The 21,170-nt window shown below is 45.6% G+C and overlaps 1 protein-coding gene across 3 annotated transcripts in view; it reads left to right on the forward strand.

Moving 5' to 3' along the window:
- The window catches only part of LRIG1 (leucine rich repeats and immunoglobulin like domains 1), a 91,310-nt gene that overhangs the window by 59,862 nt on the left and 10,278 nt on the right, over positions 1-21,170 (forward strand). For all 3 annotated transcript variants that reach the window (XM_030501903.1, XM_030501905.1, XM_032920216.1), the window contains 8 exons: positions 547-690; positions 2,906-3,049; positions 3,850-3,993; positions 8,864-9,007; positions 12,477-12,557; positions 17,965-18,036; positions 19,312-19,383; positions 21,002-21,165. In XM_030501903.1, coding sequence (XP_030357763.1) covers positions 547-690; positions 2,906-3,049; positions 3,850-3,993; positions 8,864-9,007; positions 12,477-12,557; positions 17,965-18,036; positions 19,312-19,383; positions 21,002-21,165 — 965 coding nt within the window. The remainder of the gene's footprint in view (positions 1-546; positions 691-2,905; positions 3,050-3,849; positions 3,994-8,863; positions 9,008-12,476; positions 12,558-17,964; positions 18,037-19,311; positions 19,384-21,001; positions 21,166-21,170) is intronic.

Consider the following 21,170-nt stretch of genomic DNA (forward strand, 5'->3'; position numbering starts at 1 on the left):
GAAGAAAACTGGGGCTTAAGCAGAGTAACACCCTCTGTATTTAGGGAAACATAAAATAATCTGGCTTAGGTACCTTTGAAGAGGTGCAGACAGATAATCTGCTTGCATTAAAGTTTGCACCTAAATTTCTGTCCCTGGTTGTAAAAGGATATAAGAGAATGGTGTTGTGACTGACGTTTTCCTGTCATCCTGTAAAAACAGTCTCTGTGGCTGTCCAGGTCCAGGTAAGAAAGAGCCCTGGGGCAGATGCTGAGGGAAAAATAGAGAATGAAAAGAGCTGTCCTGCGCTGGAATATTCTCCAGTTTCTGGCTTCCACTCCCGAATGCCTTGGTAAAGTAGGAGGGTATCAAGGAGCTTTTGGGAAGTGCACAGCACTTCTCTATGTTTGTCACATGGGAAGGACACTGTGCTCTTTGTGCAGGCAGAAATCCAAGTGATTTGAAGCCACCTCTGTGATTTCACTGGCCTGTCTGGAGACCAACTAAATGCTGATAAAAGGAGATTTCTGACTGAACTGTTCATTTTTCTGCTGTGATTTATTGCAGGTACCTGGGGAGCAACAGAATCAGCACCCTGGAGCCTGGTGCTTTTGATAGTCTGTCACGGTCCCTGCTAACACTTCGTCTGAGTAAAAACAGGATCGCTCAGCTTCCTGTCAAGGCGTTCAGGCTACCCAGGCTAATACAACTGTGAGTAGAAATGTCCACTTTAATTAAGCTCAGCCACGCTTTATGGAGACAAAATATCCGTGAGGATATACACACCAAATGTCACTCTTCCTCACCTGATATCTATAAAACTTAGAATACACTATGCAGTAGTTCTCTGCCAGCACCTAGTAAAACATGTTAGGAGAGGGTCCTTTTTGTCTTGTAAATAGTGGCTTTTCAGCTTGTTCTTCTGATCAGGTATGAAGGGAGGGATGCTGCAGCAGACATCAGCATCTTGTGCACTGGACAGTGTAAGACAAACCCATTCCCTTGAAAGCTGCTGGTGTCTGTGGCACAAGAGAGGTTTGGAAGATGTTTGTATTGCGAGTGGCAGAGCTCAGCTACTGTGTTAGTTTAAGACCACACATATCTTTAAGTGGTGGTAAAAACTCAGTGATGGAAGGTTGTTAAACTGTGATATTTGGGCAGAGAAAATAGCACTCTAGATGAGTTAACACACGCATTCTTGTTGTCCTGCCTGCGGTCCATATGGCAGGAGCTGCATGGGGATGCACAGACAGCTGCAGCTATAAATATGCTTTATGTGTAAAATAGTACCACTAATGGGTTTAGCTTTTCCCTTCTGCTCCTGTTGGAGAAATGGGCCCAGCCTGAGGCATGGTTGCAGTTTATCCTTCAAATTTGATAGGCAAAAGGTCAACCTCTGTCTGTTAACAAAGTCCACAAAAGCTGCTGGAACTCACACCTCTAAATGGCAACCTCTTGATTGAGAGACAAATCCTTAAGCCGTGCCTAAGGAATGGGTGTGCATTTATGCTTGCATATGTGTAGGATTTATAGCCAGTTTGGGACTGCACAGTGTGGCACAATAACATATGCATCTTAAGTCTGTTGCCTCCCAGTTGGAAGTTACTGTCCATTGACCGAGAGCTTGTAATCTGCTGTGTTTGCCTGCATCATGTGCAAAGCTAATAAAAGAGAGTCAATTCAATCTGTTTAGGATCACAGTTTTCACTGGAAGTTGGAGTAATTGGTGTTCTTAAAGACAGTCTCACAGCTTGTTGTTTAACCCTGAAACATGAATGAAATGCAAGTTATACAGACTTGGTGTGTTGTAGAATTCATGTTTCCTGGCAAAACATAGTTTGCTATAGTGCAGTAAGGTGAGAGTCTTTAGGCCTGCAAGATTTTAATCACTCACTTGACTTTAATTACACTTGAGTGCAAGTTCAACATTGTTTTTTTAGGCAGTTACAAAGTGAGCTTAAAGTTTCTACAGCTTCCTCATCTTTTCCAATACAAATTCTGATGTTGTAACCTCCACCATTTTCTTCTACACAAACACTGAATAGGGAACTACCCTTAGGTTAGTCTTGTATATGCAGAAAGGTGTCTGGTTTAAAAGCTCTATCTTCAGCTTTTAGTGCATTGTGTTAAGTTTTCCACTGAATTTAGGGAACTGGGTTTTCACCTGGTATGCCTGGGTCTAGCAATCTGTAAGATTCTTTGATGCAGTTGGTAAAGGTGCTGTGAAGATGTTCATACTGCTATTCTGAAAAAAGGTGTTCCCAAAATTTAGGACCCCCTCCCCACCCAGGGGGGGAAGAAATGAAATTTAATGAACCAAGTTGGAGGTCTTTGTATACACAAAATACTAAGACTGCCTTGTTATTGGAAACAACTTGTTTCACTCTTTATTAGTTTCTTATAATAGGAAAAATGTGAAATCTTTCGGGGGAACTGAAAACTTTCCTTTCAAACTTTGCCATAACATTTCCTCTTGGGCTCACAGTTCTTACGGCACCCGCTTGTTTCAGAGCACACTTTTACTGGGTAATTACAAGTCCCATGTGTTGTAAGGGAAATAATGCTGATGTTTAACTGTGTGGTTCAAATGGTGTCTCTGCCTGAGAGAAGATGAAGTGTGAATGTTGATGAAAAGGATAAATGGCTTGAAAGAAATGCAGAGAGAGGAGGGATGAAGAGGAATTGCTGCACTGTGTTATTTCTCTATAGTGTAAGTCTGTCCCAGGGTGAGTTTGTTTAAGGGATCACACCCAGCTGACTTCCCTGCCTAGCTCTGGGATTGAAAGTTTCCTGTGTGCTTCTGCTGTCTCCTGGGAACTGCTGACAGAGGAGCTGTTGGCATTGCTGTCCCCATTGTATGCTGCACAGATGCTTTCGTGAGAAAGGACTGGGATTTAATAAACTCATATGGCTTTGGTGATTTTAGGGAGCTGAACCGGAATCGCATCCGCCTGATCGAAGGCCTGACATTCCAGGGACTGGACAGCTTGGAAGTTCTGAAGCTCCAGCGCAACAACATTAGCAAATTGACTGATGGGGCTTTCTGGGGTCTAGCCAAGATGCAAGTTCTGTAAGTTGGGGAGATGGGCTCTTTTCCCTTAAACAGCCTGGACTTCATCTCCTGTGATGTCCTTCTCTTATCAGAGAACACTTGTGCCAGTCCTTGTGCTTCTTTCTATGTCCTGTATGAACAGAGCTGTGACAGCAGCTTCTGTTTCATTAACCCACAGTTTACTAAAGCTCATTGCTTTACCAGGTGTTCAGTAAAAAAAGTCCTGTTTTTCAAGCTGTGGCAGTATTTCTTTGATTTGATCATCCAGTAGGATCTCAACTGGTCTTTAAATAAAAGTTTTGCAAATTTGTTTGGAGTGGTACATGGAAACTCTGTGTTGCAGACCTGATTATTCTGCCTCTTGGGATACCAACAAACCAAGCTGGCCTATCTCAGTGATGTGTTCTTTCCATATGAGAGAACAAATTGAAGAGTCATTGCAGAGAAATGCTTGAAACTTCCAACATGAGTGGCTTTCAAGTGTGTTTGTCTGGTCACAAGTGATCAAGGCAGCATGTTTCTGGATGCTCCTGTCACACAACTGAGAGTCTGCAAATACAAACTTGAATGGGATGCTTTAAGCACAGTTTATTTGCAGTGGAGCGTACTTCTGCAGTCCCAGCTCATTCTGGGCGTTTTCTTTGTGTTTTCCTTGTATTTCTATTCTTCACTTGCACAAGAAATGCCCACACATGCACATGTCCACATGGGTTTGTAGAAGAGTGTGTGGGAATAGCTAAAATTCCAGTCCTTGTTGGAAATTCTTCAGTATTTGACCAGTTCTGCTTACCTGTCAATTGTGGGTTTTGTTTCCACAGCCACCTGGAGTATAACAGCCTGACAGAAGTAAACAGTGGCTCTCTCTATGGCCTTTCATCTCTGCACCAGCTTCACCTCAGTAACAACTCCATATCCCGCATCAATCCTGATGGCTGGAGCTTCTGTCAGAAGCTGCATGAGCTGTAAGTTGGTTTGTATTGTGGTTGGTTGGGCAGAGTTTGATGCTAACGTAACGTTGGTAGGAAAGGGGAAGAGGGTTTTTCGCAATTATATGGCTCACAGCTCCCACAGCATCAACCTATAGAAATGCAGGAACTGCAGCCTGCTAAGTGATGCCCTTGTTATTCATGGTGCTGTGACCTTCAGAGCACCTGATTAAAATAGCTTTGCACCAGAAACAAAGACTAGAACCCACTAAAAGTATACAGTGCCAAAAGACCTGGAGAGTTGTGATCTGCGGTTTGCCAACGCTTTCTAACTAGCTAGTTACAAGACATGCACAGCCTGCCATATAATGACTGTACAGCCTGAAGGAAGCTTTGCTTTATCCTCTGTATTTACAAAGAGCAATCATGGTTTTAACCAGCAGAGATTCGGCCCTTTAAAAGCAGTTCTCCTTGTTTCTCCTGTTTACACTTTACCCTTCCTGTAAGGCTCAGTTGTTGAAAAGTGAATACATTGACTTTGCTCTCCTGAGATTTCCAGCTGTGAATACACTCTCTTTGATAAATGAAAGAAAGCGTTGCTGCTGAGGACAGCACAGCAAGGGTGTCTTTTGGGTCTGTGGCACTGCTTAATGCCTTTTTGGAGAGGCACACATGGATGCTTGCAGTATTTACAGAAGTAGCTGTCATCCCCTTGGTGGGCCTGTGGAAAGATTCACTTTTTTCTTTGGAGAACTTGACACATGTGGTTAGCCGAACTGTAATTCATTCTGCTTGGTGCTCGGAAATCTCTTGTTAAACATTGTCAGGGGTTGTCTTATCCACCAAAAAGCAGTACAGCAAAACAGCTTCCTGCTTTCAGAGGCCTCATTCCGGACTCAGGCTGAAGGCCAGTATCTGCCTACCCAGCTGTGAGTCCATAGTCTTTTGGGATGTGGATTCAGAGATAGGTGGACATGTCATGTGTCATTCCTTTAAGTTTAGAAGCTGTAGAATTAATTTGTTAGCCCAGCATATGATTTTTTGGGGCACAAGAAAATATTTCTTTTCCTTTTAGTTAAATACATATGTGCTTGTTTAATTGCCTAATTTTCCAAATTGCTGTGAAACTGCCTGTGCCTAAAGGGCTCCTTTGCTTGGCACAGTGCTGTAGACAAGGGAGAACTGTTCTTTCACATGCACATCCTCAAGTGATGTTTTACTAGGTTAAGGCAGTCCTCAATGGAGGACTCTTAAAGGCAGCAGATGAGAATCAGCACCATGCTCTGCCTGTGGTCTGCTTGAATCTGAAGCATCAAAAAGGGGGGGAATCTTCCTTTGTAAGGCACTTGCAGTTGGATCCCTGGAATACCAAATTCGGATGACTGTACTGTGTCAGTAGCATAGTTCTGGGAGCTTTCTGCTCTCAGAGACCTGCTATCTGGTGCCTGTGTTGAAGCTTTATTTCAGCCTAGGTTCAGATGGGATGGGTAAGCCCCATCTGCATCTTGCAGAGCTAAACTCAGAACTGTTTAGGGAGAACCACGCTTGTCTTTTCTACCTGACACTGTCTTTGCAAACCCTCGAGGTTTAGATTAGAAGTTGACTGTCATGTCGAGTCCTGTATTTGTCAGGTATGGATTGTGATCCCTTGCCAACAAGTAGTGCTAATGGTGAGCTGTCCTGGCTTAGAGGCCATCCTCTGCAGAAACCCACTGCAGGACTCACTTGCCCTGGCGCAGGATGGGGTAGATGTGGAAAATGCCTGGTGGTGTGAGGTGGTAGGAGCCACTGGGGCATGCTCAGCCTGACAAACAGGATTGTGCTGGAGTGTGAGGCCAGAGACGACATGGGCTGAGATTCGAAAGGCGATTAGGTGGGTGTTAGCACAGATCTCTGCAAAATAGTACAAGCTCTTGCAGGTGTTGCCTTTAGGGTAAAGCTGCTGCAGGGAGCCATCAGATACTCCTAACTGAAACTCCCACAGCCACAGAGTGCTTGTAGGAGAGGTCTGCTCTGAAATTGAAGGGCGAGGAAAGGAAGGACTAGATAGCTCTAAGTTGCCTCTGTTCACTTCTTTGAATGTGTACATTTCGTTCCTTATTAAAAGATCTTTGCTCACCTCCACTATTGCTAAAGCTACTGGGTTTCAGTTACCAGAAAATACTGTGGCTGTACAGGAATGAATTTCAAAGTTCAAATAGAAGTGGCCAGACCCCTGCTTACCTGTGCTAAGGAAGGGGGTGATCATCTGAAGGATGAGTTGTCTCTCCTCCAGTTTCTAGGACAAAATGTGACCCTAAGGCTCTGGTCTGATGTAAAAGCTAACAAGGAAAGAGAGGTTTTGCCTCGCTGTGGGCATGATAAAAGGCTGATTGTATTCACCAGTCAGGTGCTAAGGCATCAGCATCATGGAAAAATCCACAGTGGGAGCATAGGATTTCATCAGAGGTAAATGATGTCTTGGCTGCTGGGTCTTTCTTTTCACTTTATACTTACAGTTTGGTCAATGGGGATGAAATGTGTTAGATGTACCTGGTCCAGAACTGGCTGGCAGCAGGAGCCGCAGCTGCACAACAGGTTTCTATTTTAGAAAAGGTGAACTCCTTTATGTCTCAGTTTTGGCATGCTGCTCTGTGTACTGCCATCCTGCTTCCTCGCCAGGCCAAAAGAGCTGTGAAGGCAAACATTCCCATTTCTCACTGGCACAGAGATGACAAGGTGGGGGAAGCAGCGCTCACTTCTCTCAGTTCAGATAATCCAAACCGCTGAGGAGGGAAACATGCTGTTTTGCAAACTGGCCTGTCCCATAGCAGGAAGCAGAGCCCTTCCATGTTGAAGGAAGCCACTGCCAGGTGCATTAGCTCCTGAAACCTTCCATCTGGTTGCAGTCATTGCGAGAGTCCTCTAAATACTGCTGCTGTCCATCCATCCATTTTGAGGTGCTGTCGGAACGAACAGAGGGGAACATGCCTTCACCGGTTGTGGCAGGAGCTCTTCTGCGTAGAATCAAAAGGAACTATTTTTTTCTCAGCCAGGTTTAGGGTTACTTTTGAACACTTTTTTTATTTAAGCAAAATTGTTTAATCGCAGGTGAGGATGTAATTTTGACTGGATGCCAGTTCCTCATAACTAACACTGCAGCTTCTTTAGGAATGAAGGTATTTGTCCCATAGCTTCTGCAAGTTCATTAATCAGTCATGATTCTAAAGCTTGCTCTCTGCTCACTCGCACAGCTAAAAGACAAGACAGCTCATTTCCCAGGTAAATGACACTAAGTGCTCCAAGTATGTCTGTTTTGGCTTAGGTTCTGGCTTTGCAGTGATTTTCACACCAGCCATAGACACATTTTTAAGCAGCCTCATTAATGCGTGGTACTAGAAGAGGAATTTGGAGGTTTGGAATTCAGTGGAGTTTTTTTTTCTTGTTGCCTGTGCAATGAAGGATTTCAGTGCTGTTCAAAACTGCATAACTCCACTTTGTGGAAAGCTTAGCAGCCCAAGCCCTCACATCTTTTGAAGTGACTTGTCCTCTCAGGTGACTAAGGTATTTTGAAAATCCAATGCAACTGCCCTTTGTAAAGAGAGAAGCTTGAGAAAATGTGAGTAGCGGCAGGTAGTTGAATGCCACTTTTTATACCTTCAGTGTGCAGGCAACTTAAAGCTGGGGCTATTGCTGATCACACTCACCTGCCAGCAGCCCTGCACGGCTTACCCAGCTGCAGTGACATCCAGAGATCAGGAGGAATACACAGCAGGGAGCTGTGGGTGAATGCTTCAGGCTGAAGATCACTGACCAGTGACTGCCTGCTGCTGCCCCATTTGATGAGCCATGCTGGCCTTCACTATCAGCAGTGCTGCAGCTCTACTGTTGCATAGAAGATGGTTGCATAGTGTGTGAGGTGTCTGCAGTGGGTTGTAGCTTCTCATGGGCTGCCCTCTGTGTCAAATCTCAAGAAGCCTCATCTGCACCCTGGCTGCAAGACAAAACCAGTTTTCTTCCTACCAGCTTCCAAACTGCAACAGGAGTAGCACTTAAATATCTCCAAAACCAGAGATAATACAGACAAGGGGAAGAGATGGAAACTAGGAACAAAACCAACCCTCCAATATTAGTCACTTGTAAGTGAAGATGATTTCAAGCAGACTGTACACTCCTTGACAAAGGGTTGCAGGAGGGAAGGAGGCTGGTTTACAAGTGGTGCCTCTTTCCTGTGCATGAAAGGAAGCATTCAATTGCCTTGTGGTGAAATGCTTTTGGTTCTTGACTGGGGTGGAGCAGGCTGTGGAGACACCCACACCCAGACGCCTGGGGCTTGCTGTGCACAAATGCAGAACGATAAGACACCTCCTGAACACAGAAGTCTTGGGCCCTGCCAAGAGCCCGTGTGAACTTCAGAATCCATCTGTTTGATGTCACTCTGCACCTCGCAGGGCCTGGGGAAGCTTTTTCCTGTAAGCTTCAGAGGGAGTCCAAATGGGAGTGAGGATTGAACACAACCAGGACTGATGTCTGAGTGTTACCTATATTCTGGGGTCTGAGAAGGGCTGGTGCTCCCAGACCCTAACTTAGCCGTAATAGTAGCTTGTCCCTGCCATACCTGAAAGCATATGTATTAGGTTATTGCTCTCACTCACTGCTGAAGGAGCCTTTATTGCCTGTATAGAAGACTTCTCTATAGCTGGGTATCAAATGCCTCTTCCTCTCTTATGGTCATCCAGGCTGCCCCATGGATATCTTGCGGGAATATTTGCAGACTGCAGCCTTATTTCCTAATCAAGCTGTTGTGTATCCACGCAGTACACATTGCCTCTTGTAAGGTGGTTGTGGGAGGTGGGCTTTGCTTGGTGCAAGGGAGTTTGGAAAATACGGGTTGGATTGACAAGGACTGTTGCTTTTTTTCCCTCAGAATACTCTCTTACAACAACCTAACCAGGCTGGATGAGGGAAGCTTGGCAGACCTTGGGGGACTGCATGTACTACGACTGAGCCACAATTCCATCAATCACATTGCAGAAGGTGCTTTCAAGGGACTCAAGAACCTGCGTGTCCTGTAAGTTGCTCTGTCAGCTAACACGTATCTTCCCTCCACAGTTCGTGTTCTGCCAAACTGTTCTGCTTTGCAGTTGCTTTGGGTGCCTGTGGGACAGAATCTAGCCCAACTGAGCAAAAAGCCCTGAGGTTTCAGTCCTTCAGTTGATAGTGGCATTTCTCTTGCTATTTAATTGAAATTCACAGAAATGGACCATTTCTGTTAGGTCATTCTGTGCTCAGGAGGAGTAGGGAATGTTTCCTACTACTGACAGTGCAGTCTTCTGTCCACCCAAGGCAGCAAGAGGCTGCTGCAGTTACCATGAGAGTAACCTTTCTTTCTCTTTAGTGCAGAATTGGGCTCATTTGGGTCATGAAATGTTCTGTGGATCCGATTTTCATGGTAACCCCTGAACAACAAAAAAGTTGCCATGGTATCAAGAGAAAAGTTTCATGTGCCCTAATACTGAATTGCAAAATGATCCATCCAGTGGTGGCTGTGGCCATTCACTAGAGGCTTTTAAAGTCACTGACACAACATAGTACCTGGAAATGTGGCAGTGGAAACGAGCTTGCTAGTCTGGATACCAGCTTCTAAGATACTAGGGCTAGTAGAGACCATTAGATCAATCTGACCTCTTCTGGGATGGCAGCTGTAGAACTGTACTATTACGCACTGTTAAACCCAGCAGTAGATTGAAGAACATCTGGGCTTGCTTTAGAAACATCAGAAGATGGGGAATCCAATTCTAATAATTGTCCATTCCTGCAGCTCTGTTGCCTCATTCCCCCTTATTTGTAGCTGCTGAGCTGCTGGCTGCTCTCCTCCAGAGCCTGCGGGCTCAGCACCTTCATCTGGCACACCACAGAGTTCTCACAGTCTGTGTTACAGCACTGTCCAGGCTCCCAGGCTGGTTGAGTTCAGCAGCCTGATTCAATTCTTTCTTCAAAAGAGAAAAAACCCCAATACTTTTATTCCTCTTCAGAAGCCCATTGTGGCCTGAGTGATTAAAAGGAAATGAGAACAGAGAGATCTCCCCTCTTTGCAGTACATTTTGCATCTTACTCTTTCCTTTATTGAAGTTCACAGTGAAGGAAGTGACTGGAAAGTGAGTTTGGGTTTTGTTTGGTTCCCCCCCCCCCCTTTTCTTAAACTGAAGCCAAAGCCTTTCAGGCACTGGGCATTCAGAAGGGGACCTCTCTGAGGCAGCTGTCAAGACCGGAACTAAAGGTTTCCAAAGAAAAATGGAGGAGAAGGGGAGCTGGTAGTTCTCTTTGCTCTGCAGTGAATGTGGAGCCTCTTTCATGTCTAGGGCAGAGGGGGGAGGCGGAAAGGAGGGAGTGTGTGAGCGAGCTCTAATTTAATAAAGAGAAAGGCCTATTGGGTCCTGCACCTGGTGAAAAAGACCCGAGCATGCTTTAATTATGGGCTATTGTTGGGGAGCCTTTGGTGGGTGTGAAACTGCTGAAATGTGGAGCTATTCAAATAGAGGTCAGGCCCGGAGACCTCGCAGCACAATGATTAACAAGGCTGCGAGCATTCAAGCTCAGCCAGCCAGAAAGAATAGGAAATTGGCAACAGGGGCTGGGAGAGGAGTTTGAATACAAAGAGAACCAGGCCAAAATACCCCACTCTTTTATTTTTTCTCTTCTCTCTATTTTCACTCATTTGTTAAAAAGGTTTTTATTCCTCCTTTCGAACACTAAACCTTTGAGTTGCCTCTGGATGAACAAGCAATACCATTTTCTTTTCCTTTCTCAAGAAAACACAATGTGTGGCAGTCAATTAATAAAAGTGTGTGTCAGCGAGCTTCTACGGCCTGTTCCCACTTGTCTGTTTCTGCCATGGGAAAGGGTTTGTTGGTCCAAAGACCAGTAGCCCGTGGTGGAACTGAAGAGAAGAAAAGTCTGAGAAGGGATTTGCCCCTGAAAAACAAACAGAACAATGGTCATTGGCTTGACAACCACAAGGGAAATGCAGAAACTTAGCTCCGGGAGGATGGATTTGCTCCTGCCCTGCTCAGATGGTGCTGAAAATGTCAGCACATCAAAGAGTCTCTCCTGGACTTGTCTCTTAGGCCACCACAGCATTATGTGCACCCACACCCCGTGGGGATGTTGAGTTTTCATCCATTCCTTTGGCATAGACAAACCCACAGATCACCCTGACATCCGCAACGAGGCCAGGGTTCCCCAGGGACATGAGAGTCAGGTCTCACACTGAAGCCAGCTGAGATGCAGGAATCGTGGCTTTTGGCCATCTCCTTTCACATCCTTAGTTCTCACACCAAAGCTGGGAAACAAGCAGAGCCTGCAGCCAGCTTAGGTACCAAGAGCAACTGAGCCCCATCTCTGCCAATACTGAAACTGGGGGGGGTCTTCCATTTCTGTTCTCTTGTGGGTTACTGTGTATTGGTGCTGCACAGCCCAGAAGCTACACTGTGATGCCCATGTCTGGCATGGTGCAAAGTGCAGGGGGGTTGTTTCTTCTTTCTTGATCTTACGCTTTTTAAACTGGAAGTGTTCTGATAATAATCTTCAAAAGGTGCAAAAGGAGTAGCTGAGGGTTCACGGGGGTTATCTGGGTGGTGAAGTTTACTTTTATTGTGGGGTTTTGGTGGGTTTTAAATCCGAGTGATGTAACAAAACCAACAAAGCCTATTTATTTTTTCTTCCTTTCTTTGTACTTAACACTAGAAATGATGAATTTCTGTCTGTGTTGCTGGGTGTTCATTGCTTGCTGGAATTAAAGCTGGGAGGGAAGGATTTTTAAACAGACTGTTTAAACAGCTTTTGTGGATCTCTGTGTTTGTTCTGGGTGCTTGTTTTTCTTCAGACCTCTTTGACTCATGTAATTGATGGTCAATTTGAAAGCCAAAAGAAGCTAATTCTGAAAAAGGAATTCTTACTCTTTTCTTTTTGTTTAAAGTGGTTATACAGAGAGTTAGACTGGAGGGGGGGATGATGGTGCTTTCCCCTGTTGAGCTTTCAAGTTCATTGCCAGAAAAAAATGCAGCTTCATATAGAAAATAGACCAAATCATCTTCCTCTATAGACAAATACATGTATACATTGGAATAGCCAAAATTATCTTAATTCATGATAGTAACATTTAAATACTGCTGTTTCATTCGGTTTAGTTTTGGGACTTTATGTTTTTTCCCCTCCTTTTGTTTGAAGGCACAGAATTAGAGAACGACTGAACTCTACTTGTTAAAAAGTAGCTGTCTGATAGTGCTGCTGTCTCGGAAACAGAGGGTTTCAGCTAGGAAAAAGCCAGGGCTCTCTTTGGAATGCACCATCTCAGCATGGGTCAGTGCAGGACAAGTGGTTAGTGCTGCTTTGCTGCAGGACTCTGCGTTTTCTGGTAACTGGCAGGAGAAAATGGGAAGCTCTTTGTTGTAGCATTCTCAATCTTTCTTCCATTTGTTTTAACTGATGAGCCTAGGACTGAGACACTGATGATGAGCTCCCTCTTGTCCTCTCCACAGGGAACTGGACCACAATGACATCTCAGGCACAATAGAAGATACCAACGGAGCCTTTACAGGCCTAGAAAACCTGAGCAAGCTGTGAGTATCCCTGGGTTTGAAGTTGTGCAAAGCAGTTGTGTTGTGTGTGTCTCTCCCCTCCAGTGCAGCCCCTCAGCCCTTTTGTACAAGATAAAAACCATCAGCACATCTGAGCTGTAGTAGTTTTACAGGCTCGCTGCAAGAGTGCAGATGTGGTTATCAAGCACTTGTGTTTCTAAGCAGATATGAAGCGACTACAGTCCTTTTAAAGCAATGACAAGCCAGTGCCACATACTGTAGTTCAGAGACACAGGAGAGAGAAACTTAAGTTGTTTTAATCTGTAAGATTCAACACAACTGTTCCTTCTAAAACTGAACAGCAACAAAAAAGACCCCTCGCAGTCTTCAGCGAAGCACTGATTGATGCAGCAAGTAACAATAAACAGAAGAGAAAAATCACCCCACTTCCTGTTACAACAGAGGATTGAAACAGGATTCGTTTCTGTGGGATACTCTGAGAGTGATCTTTTGGGCTTGCTTCCATGTGCAGCGACAATAAAAGGCACCATGGGGCATAGGCTCTTAAAGAGATAAAAAGAAACCTAAGGCAAGCATGCGCCTTGCAAATGTTTATAGCTCGCTTGGCCTTCGCAAGTATTTTCACATTGCTCTGTGCTTGTTCGTGTTCCATTTGAAATCAGCTCTATAAATCAGCTCTGTCGGAGAAGTCTCTGATGGCTTGTGACAAATCAAGAGTCTCTAATCATTACCTCTTGCCTTTGTTTAAGTTCTCAGCACCCCCCCATCACGCTGTCTCTGATGCTGAGATGGCACAGCCAGAGGTGCAGTAAAAGTACCTCGATGGATAGCAGATGGCTAGAATGAATCCTGGCAGGCGGTATATTGTCACGCTCTCATTAGAGACTCCTGGGGGAGTGAGAAGAGCCAGGGCAGGATTCGTGGGGAATTTGAAGTCACAGACATAGCTGGCATTTGAGCATTGTTGAGGGGAGTCCCTGGATCCGAGGAGAGGGGAGCCACGTTGTAGCTGCAAGTGAAGTGAGGCAGAAGGCAGAGAAGGACTTTGGGCAGGGAGAGTCAGGCAAGGAAGTAAAAGAACTGTGGGAGAGAAAGAGGCCAGTAGGAATTGCTGTGCACGTGGAGTTGGGAAATCTTCCCACGAGTTGCTGGAGAAAAGGCAGAGGAGCAGATGTGTTGGGTAGGAGAGTCCTTGGCTGCTGTTGCTGAAGTTTCTGGTTTGTCCGAAGAAGCCAGTGAAACCATGTGAGCAGCTAGAAGAGTAGTGGGAGCACAGGCTCCCAGAGGGATTTGCAGGCTATAGGATTGTGAGTCTGTAGTGCTGCTTTGGTGAGGAAAGAAGGTAGAGGCAAGGAGCAGAGCGACAGAGCTGTCCTGGTGGGATATCCACCGCAAAGCATCCCTCCAGCGTGGCCACTGGCACTGGAGCAAAAGTGGTGATCCCAAGTGATTGGGATGTGTTGCAAATGCCGGTGCAGATAATAGGGGAGAGGTGAAAAAGCCAGAGGAGGCAGCACTGAGGGAAAGAGTTCAGGAAAAGGATTGACTCAGCAACCAGGAGCAATGAGCACTGATGAGCTGTTGTGGGGGTCAGGCAGGGGCCAGGAGGTACGGCAAGGAGCGGGAGGAGGAAGGAAGGGAGCAGGGGTTGTGCAGGTCGTGTGTTTGGAGCTCTAGGCAGAAGTTGGTGCTCCCCTGTGAAATAGCCGTGGCCTGATCCAATGTTTGTCATCTGGCACAAGAGACGGCTTCAGAGAGGGCAGGTTTTGTCTGCTGGTAGCAAAGGGTGCAGTAAGGACTTGCTCAAGTCTAAAGAAGTTGGGTTTGCATCTTTGTTCATGTTTCCTCTGTCCTTCATTGTACATGCACTTGAGTCCGTTCTGAGTCTGGCTGAGCACAGGGAAGGAGATGGTTTGTGGTGGGGATTGCAGCAGATTTCATAGCTTGGAAGAGCGTGTGGATCAGGTTGGTCTTGGGCAGGCAGGAGTGAATCAAAGAATACTTAGGGCTGGAAAGGACATTAAGATCATCTAGTTGGTTTGAATATCTAACAGCAAGCCTGCTGTGGGACAGACAGGTTGCTGGGATCATTCCTGATCAGCCAGAGTGTAAGGCTAGAAAAACCCTCAGAATATGAGATCACTTCATTATATTTCTCGAGGTGTTTTGGGTATGCTTGGGAGTGGTCACTTTTAAAGCTAAACCAGGTCTGGTTTAGCTCATCTGCATGTAAATCCCAAACTTGCAATTTCATCTCAGGCTGAAGTATCCTTTTTGCTGGTAAATAAAATATCAGCCTTTACAACAAACATTTCACTGGGTGATTTAGGGCCTGTGTTTAAACTGTCAACCAGCTTTAAATGCATTAGCATAGAGAAAATAAATGGGCACTTCAGAGACCTTCCAATGAATTAATAATCACCTCAGCTCTGTGGAGATTGCCTTAAAAGCCGTTCCCCTTTGATGTGGCACAGATTAGCCTCTGAAAGGATTTAGCCGCAGAGAGGGTTGTTGGCTGAAATGAAGGTGTTAAACTGAGAGGTGGGGAGGCCAGTCACTTCAGCCTTCCCTGAATTATCTATGAAGCTCTCTGGGACGGAGAGCACAGGCCTAAATTAAAATGTTGCTTCAAGAAAGAGGGAGTCGAGAGGCACCGAAGCAGAAAAAGCAGCAGTGGAATCGCCAGGGAAGGACGAGTTCCCTAATGATTCAAGCTGCTAAACGTAACTGCTTTGTTGATGGCTCACTCAGTGCCTGAGCTCTTCCTGCAGGTGCAAAACTGGCTGGAGGAGAAAATGCTGCTTTCTAATGAACTGCTGCGTGCCTAGCGTGTAATTACACTTATGCAATCACCGGGAGAGCCGGCTTGTGCCTGGCTCTGCCCACAGCAGAGGAGCGTTCCTGGGCTGCAGTGGGCTAATTGTGGAGCCGCATACCACTGCCTTTGCATTCCAGCCCGCCACAGCCCTTTGAAGGGGGCCGCTGGGTTCAAACCATCCCAGAATGGGAGAAGTGGTTAGTTGAATAATGATTTTAATGAGTTTGTTGGGGCATGGCTTTGTTACCAGTGAGTTATGTATTTGTCACGTATAGAGCCATCAAATAGTATGCACCTCGTATGCAAGTAGTGTATGCATTGTGTAGTCGCATCCCCAGACATCCTGCTTATCTCTGCACAGATGAATGGACAGATATAATCAGTATCTCCAATTTTCAAACTCTGAGATCCACTGTAAACAAGAAATGGAAATCTCCAGTTACCAAACCCAAGCTCAGCGTGACACCCTCATTTAGGAATATGGCTCCAGAAATTAGTGTGTATGGATGCAGGCACCTACCAGCGTTTGCATATAGTGAATTATTTACTATGTTAATCATTCTAATGGATATTTCAAAGCCTTCATTAATACAACATTCCTTTTACCAAATGACGGTACACATGATTGCACACATCCTTTTGGTGCTTGGGGGATTTCCCCCAGAGCAAAAAGACACACACTCTGTAGTAAATAGGACTCTGCCCATAGGAAAGAGCTTCAAGTGTGTGTCTTCTATGAAGGCTGGGACATGGCTTTGCCTGAAGCTGAAGCTTTTGGTTGTGTTTTGCTCTAGAATTGTAAGATTAGTGATTCTGAGGCTGCAGACCTTTTGTGTGGAGCTAAGAGTAACCAAGTTTCCTGTCTATTCAAGCGTTAGAGTGGTGGCTTATCTGCTGGTATCACCATCAGGGCGATTGGTTTTGTGAGGACCTACTCGGGGTCATAGTGTTGCCCAGTGGAAGGCACCCAAACTCCCTCCAAAGGCAACAGGCTGCAAGGGGACAGACTGTGAAACAGTCTCAGTCCTCACTGTCATAAGTATGATAAGCCCTAATTTTCCTTTCTACCCATTGTGGCATCCACTGCTTCATCCACACAGAATTTGGGCTTTCTGGGTGCCAGTGTTGAGACACCAAATTATCCTGACATTGGAAGGAAGGGTGCTTTGTGGAAAGCCCCAGCAAGCTCCTGCAAATGTATTTGCTCATGTAATGGCTGCACATGCTTCATCTTGTACCCCAGCCAGTAGCAAGCAGTGGGACCATCATAGTTTTAGAGTCTTTTAGGGTTGCAGATAGAGGTTGCACTCTATCGAAGGAAAAGTCTGGAAGGAAAACTCAAATGCAGCACCCAATGTGCAGTTTTTAAGCTGAGGTGTTAGTGATGAATTGCACTGGACATCATGTGGGTGATGAAAAATGCATCTGGAAGCTAAACCTTAGGCAGAGAGCGTCTGGGGCAGGAAAGCATGTCCTAATTAATGACAGTGGTTGATGTTTTATTAAAGCAGGTGAGGACACTGTCCATTTTGCATGGGCCCTGCCCTCGTCTGATCACCACTGGTCAATATTTATAGAGAACTGTTACTCTGCAGATAGCAGCTGGGCTGTCATGGTTCCAGCTGGCTCTTGCCTCTTGGTAAGTCCCCCTCTTGCCACTGCGTAGCACTGTGCTGATTCAGAGGAATGCTCCCTGGTCACAGATGCAGTCAGGCACGCTCCTTGGCTCTGTACAGTAACTTTTCTTCCTTTTGCCCCGTGAAATTACCACTTGGCTCCTATTTATTGTATATATTATTAGATATATTGTATTATCAGGTTAGGTACGAGGAAGAAGTTCTTTACTGTGAGGGTGGTGAGGCACTGGAACAGGTTGCCCAAAGAAGTGGTAAATGCGCCATCCCTGGGAGTGTTCAAGGCCAGTTGGACAGAGCCTTGGGCAACATGGTCTAGGGTGAGGCATCCCTGCCCATGGCAGGGGGTTGGAACTGGATGATCTTAAGGTCCTTTCCAACCCAAACCGTTCTGTGATTCTATTACTCTGGTATTGTATTTATAACAAGCCAAGGGAGGAAGTCAGCAGTCACTTCAGTGAGCTGCTGTGTAAATGTGCAGCCAAGAGCCACCCCTCAGCCCTGGTGTGTGGATGTCCGTTCAGGCCAAGCAGCAGTGAATAAATTACCACTCTTTTACTATCTGGGAAGAAGTCAGAAATGAAAAGTGTTGCAGGGAGAGACCAAAATCTTGTTAAACTATCATTGCACTTAATCCTGTCCGCAGCCAGCCTCCAAAGAAGAGAGGGGACCTTCTGTTACTCAGCAAGCTGGTTTCGAAGCACTGGAGCAAACCTGCCTTTTTACATGATACGGCACATTCCCTTTTGTGCTGTCATCACTATTAAATTCAAATACAGATAAAAGGATTTAATTTCAGGAGCGGGAAAGCGAGTGTGCTTCAGCCCTCTTAATCTCCACGCAGTTCAGATTTCCCAGGCCTTACACTGAGCGCGTATATCAGATAAAGCCCCACTAATTGTGTTCTTTCTTTTTTCTGCCCCCCTCTCCCCATTTTCTTTCTGTTTATCTGGCACTGGATGTTTGGAAACTGCAGAACTCTGTTTGGAAACAAGATCAAGTCGGTGGCCAGGAAAGCGTTCTCAGGGTTGGAGGCCTTGGAGCACCTGTGAGTAACCCACCATGCCGCAGAGCTTGGGAAGGGGGGTCTGCCAAAAGTAGCTGCTTGAGAGATCTGCTAGCAATTTAATAGTGTCTTTGTAAACTGAGAAGCCAGTCCATTTGTGGGGGCCACCTGCTTCCTTCTCATTATAAGTCCGCCTCAACTTTGGCCTTTTTTTGTGCCAGGAACAAAGTTACAGAACACATGGCAAATCTGCGTGCTCTTACTTTAGTGATTTGTTCCTGGATAAATATCCCCCTGACTGGCGCATTGCAGGCTGTTAGCAGTGAAAATACCCTATTGCAGATGTATCCCTCTCTCCTCCTCCCTTGCCCCAACTTCCTCCTGAATCTAGGCTCTGGCAGTGACACATCTTGCACATGACTGCTTATGGTGCAGGCACCGAATGTCCCCATTCAGCACAAACGGCCTTCCAGAGATTTGCAAGAAGTACATTTTGGCTGCTGGGATGTAATTTCTTTCCTGTGTCTCAGGCTGGTGACTCCAGCAGTAATTCATGGATAATCTCCTTTCTGAATTAGGCTAAGTTAAAGTAGATGTGATGTTGCTCTAGATGTTTTATTGGCTATTGAAATGTGGTGACCATTGAGAGCATACTGAAGGGTTAGGGCTGTCTGGCTTGGGGGGTACCTTCCCTGATAAAGGTTCCCTTACTTTCATACTCTATTGTGATTTCCTCTGCAAGCGATGCTTGTCTGTCCTACACTTGAGCCGTACATCTGACACTATCCTTTTTCAGAAGACAAGTGGCTTTTTCAATTAGCAATGGCTGTAAGGGAAGCCTTTAAGAACACCTTCTTTTGGAAACATTGCAGTGCTTTTCAGACACCGTATCCCCTCAAAGTCACTTTCAAATAACTTCTCAGATGCCGTTTAGTGCAAGTATTTGCTTTCTTTATGTTTGCTGAAGGTCTAGCCTGGGATACAACATTCCTGACTATCTTTGGTTATTGAGGGGGCTGAGGAATTTCTGAGCTATGGATGATAGAGGTAGCTGAGACTGAGGAAGCGTAGAGAGGAGATGGGGTTTAGAATGACTTAGTGATTCATTCCCATAATTTTTGTTGGTTGACTATTGTTCAGCAATACTCAATATTAAAGTGTTCTGTGGAAAACCATTTCTATGAGCTGCAAGTACAGATGGCCTTAACAGGGAGCTACTAAATTGCCTGCTGCTGGGGTCATTGCTTAAATCTGGAGAGCCTTTGCCGCAGGCATAGCACCCCTTTTGTTCACATTGCCTTTGGCTGTGTTCTGCAGGAACCTCGGGGACAACGCCATCCGCTCCATCCAAGCAGATGCTTTTGCCAAGATGAAGAGCCTGCGGCAGCTGTAAGTAACTGGACTGTGCACACCATTAACGTGCAAGGATCCTTCTTGCCCTGGACGTGAGAGGTAGCACGTTGTTTCCAATGGGGAGTTAGCCACATTGCAGGGTATTTTTACACACGAGTAGATAGATGTCACGGGAACATCTTGCATTTAATAGTGAGTGAAATTAGATCATTGAGCAGGTTCTCCCAGCACGTTTGCATCTGTGCAGTTATTCATCTCCGCTCAGGAAGTCCAGCCCTGGTCCTGTTGGCCATCTCCTTCTCATACTGCCACCGATTTAATTCCCAGTGGCCCCTCTGCTCCTTTGCTGTACCTATGTTTAGGGGTCACAGGCAGTACTGACATTTCAGTGATAAGCACCATTTGAACTGGATCCACTTGTCATCCAGCCTTCTGGTGTAAAAATACGGATGTGTTATCAGAGCTGCTGCTTGTGCTCCAGGCCGGGGCTCTGCACTGTTATCAGACACTGTTTCCAGTCTTGCCCGGTTTCCTTTTCTCTTCTTCGCCATAAATATTTAATCCACTGTCAGTGCATTGCTGCACTCTGGAGCAGTGCAATGGCTGTGGAACAAGAAATCACTGATTTGGTATTTGGGCAGGGTCAGACTCTTCTTCCCAATGTTGGAAATGGGAATCAGGTGGTTGCTGTTAGCAGTGACATTTAATACCGGTGAGTGGGGGATGAATAAGACAGACGTTGCATGTCCAGTGTTTGTTTAACCACCTTATCTTATGCAATGGCTCTTGAAACAAAATTGAGGTGAAAGATTAATCTTATTAGAGAAGAGCTATTATGAAGGAACCTCTGTACCATGGAGAGGGTGGCAGATAGGGGCATATACATGCAGAATGCATTGTACTGATGTCTTAAATACTAAGGGTCTCTCTGACCTCTCCCAGCTACGAGCAGTGTTTATGCTACACACCTTTGTAGAACAGTGAACAACTTTGGAAAATCAGATCCCCGTGTTCCCTCATTCCCTTCCTCTCCAGTCCATTTTCTTTCTTCTCCCCTTTCCTGGCTATTTTCAGACTACAGGATTTTCTGAGGTTATCAGGTAGCAAAATCAGAGACTCAGATCTTAACAACACAGTGCTGGGATTCTGCTGCGCTCTTAATATCCTGCTCTGTTCAGTATGACTGTTCAGTAACTGAATTCAGTCCTCACCAAAAATGCTCAAACCACAGAGGTGGAGAAGGAGCATGAGTGGTAATTAGACAGAAGTGGGAGCAGGATGAGCTGTACTGTTGACCTGTGCCTCTGCTGCGTGTCTCCTTTGTAGCTGTCCTGCCTTAGTTTCTCTCACTGCAGCCAGGGATGGCATTGCTTTTTGGTTCCTGGGGATCACTCTGGAAATTGGTTAATAAATATAAGGCACTAGGGAGTGTCACTGGAGAGCAGGAATGGGATGTTCAGTGTGGAGATGGAATGCTGTTTAAATGTGGTGTGTATTTAACATCATTAGTGCTTCGAGGACAACCTTGCAGTCTTTTCTTCCTTTCCACCCATGCTGGGGATAGGAGCAAGGAATGTGTCTTAACATGAAAGGGCTGTGAGCTCTGTCTGTGCAGGACTCAGAGCAGGCTCGTGTTGGTTTTATTCCCCTGCAGCCACATAAACAGCGACAGCTTCCTCTGCGATTGCCAGCTGAAATGGTTGCCCCAGTGGTTAGTGGAGAAGGAGCTGCAATCCTTTGTGGTGGCCACCTGCGCCCATCCCGAGTCACTGAAAAGCAAGAGCATTTTTGCCATCCTGCCAGAAAGTTTTGTGTGTGGTAAG

This window comes from Strigops habroptila, chromosome 11 (genome assembly GCF_004027225.2).
Source record: "Strigops habroptila isolate Jane chromosome 11, bStrHab1.2.pri, whole genome shotgun sequence".
Classification (NCBI taxonomy): domain Eukaryota; kingdom Metazoa; phylum Chordata; class Aves; order Psittaciformes; family Psittacidae; genus Strigops; species Strigops habroptila.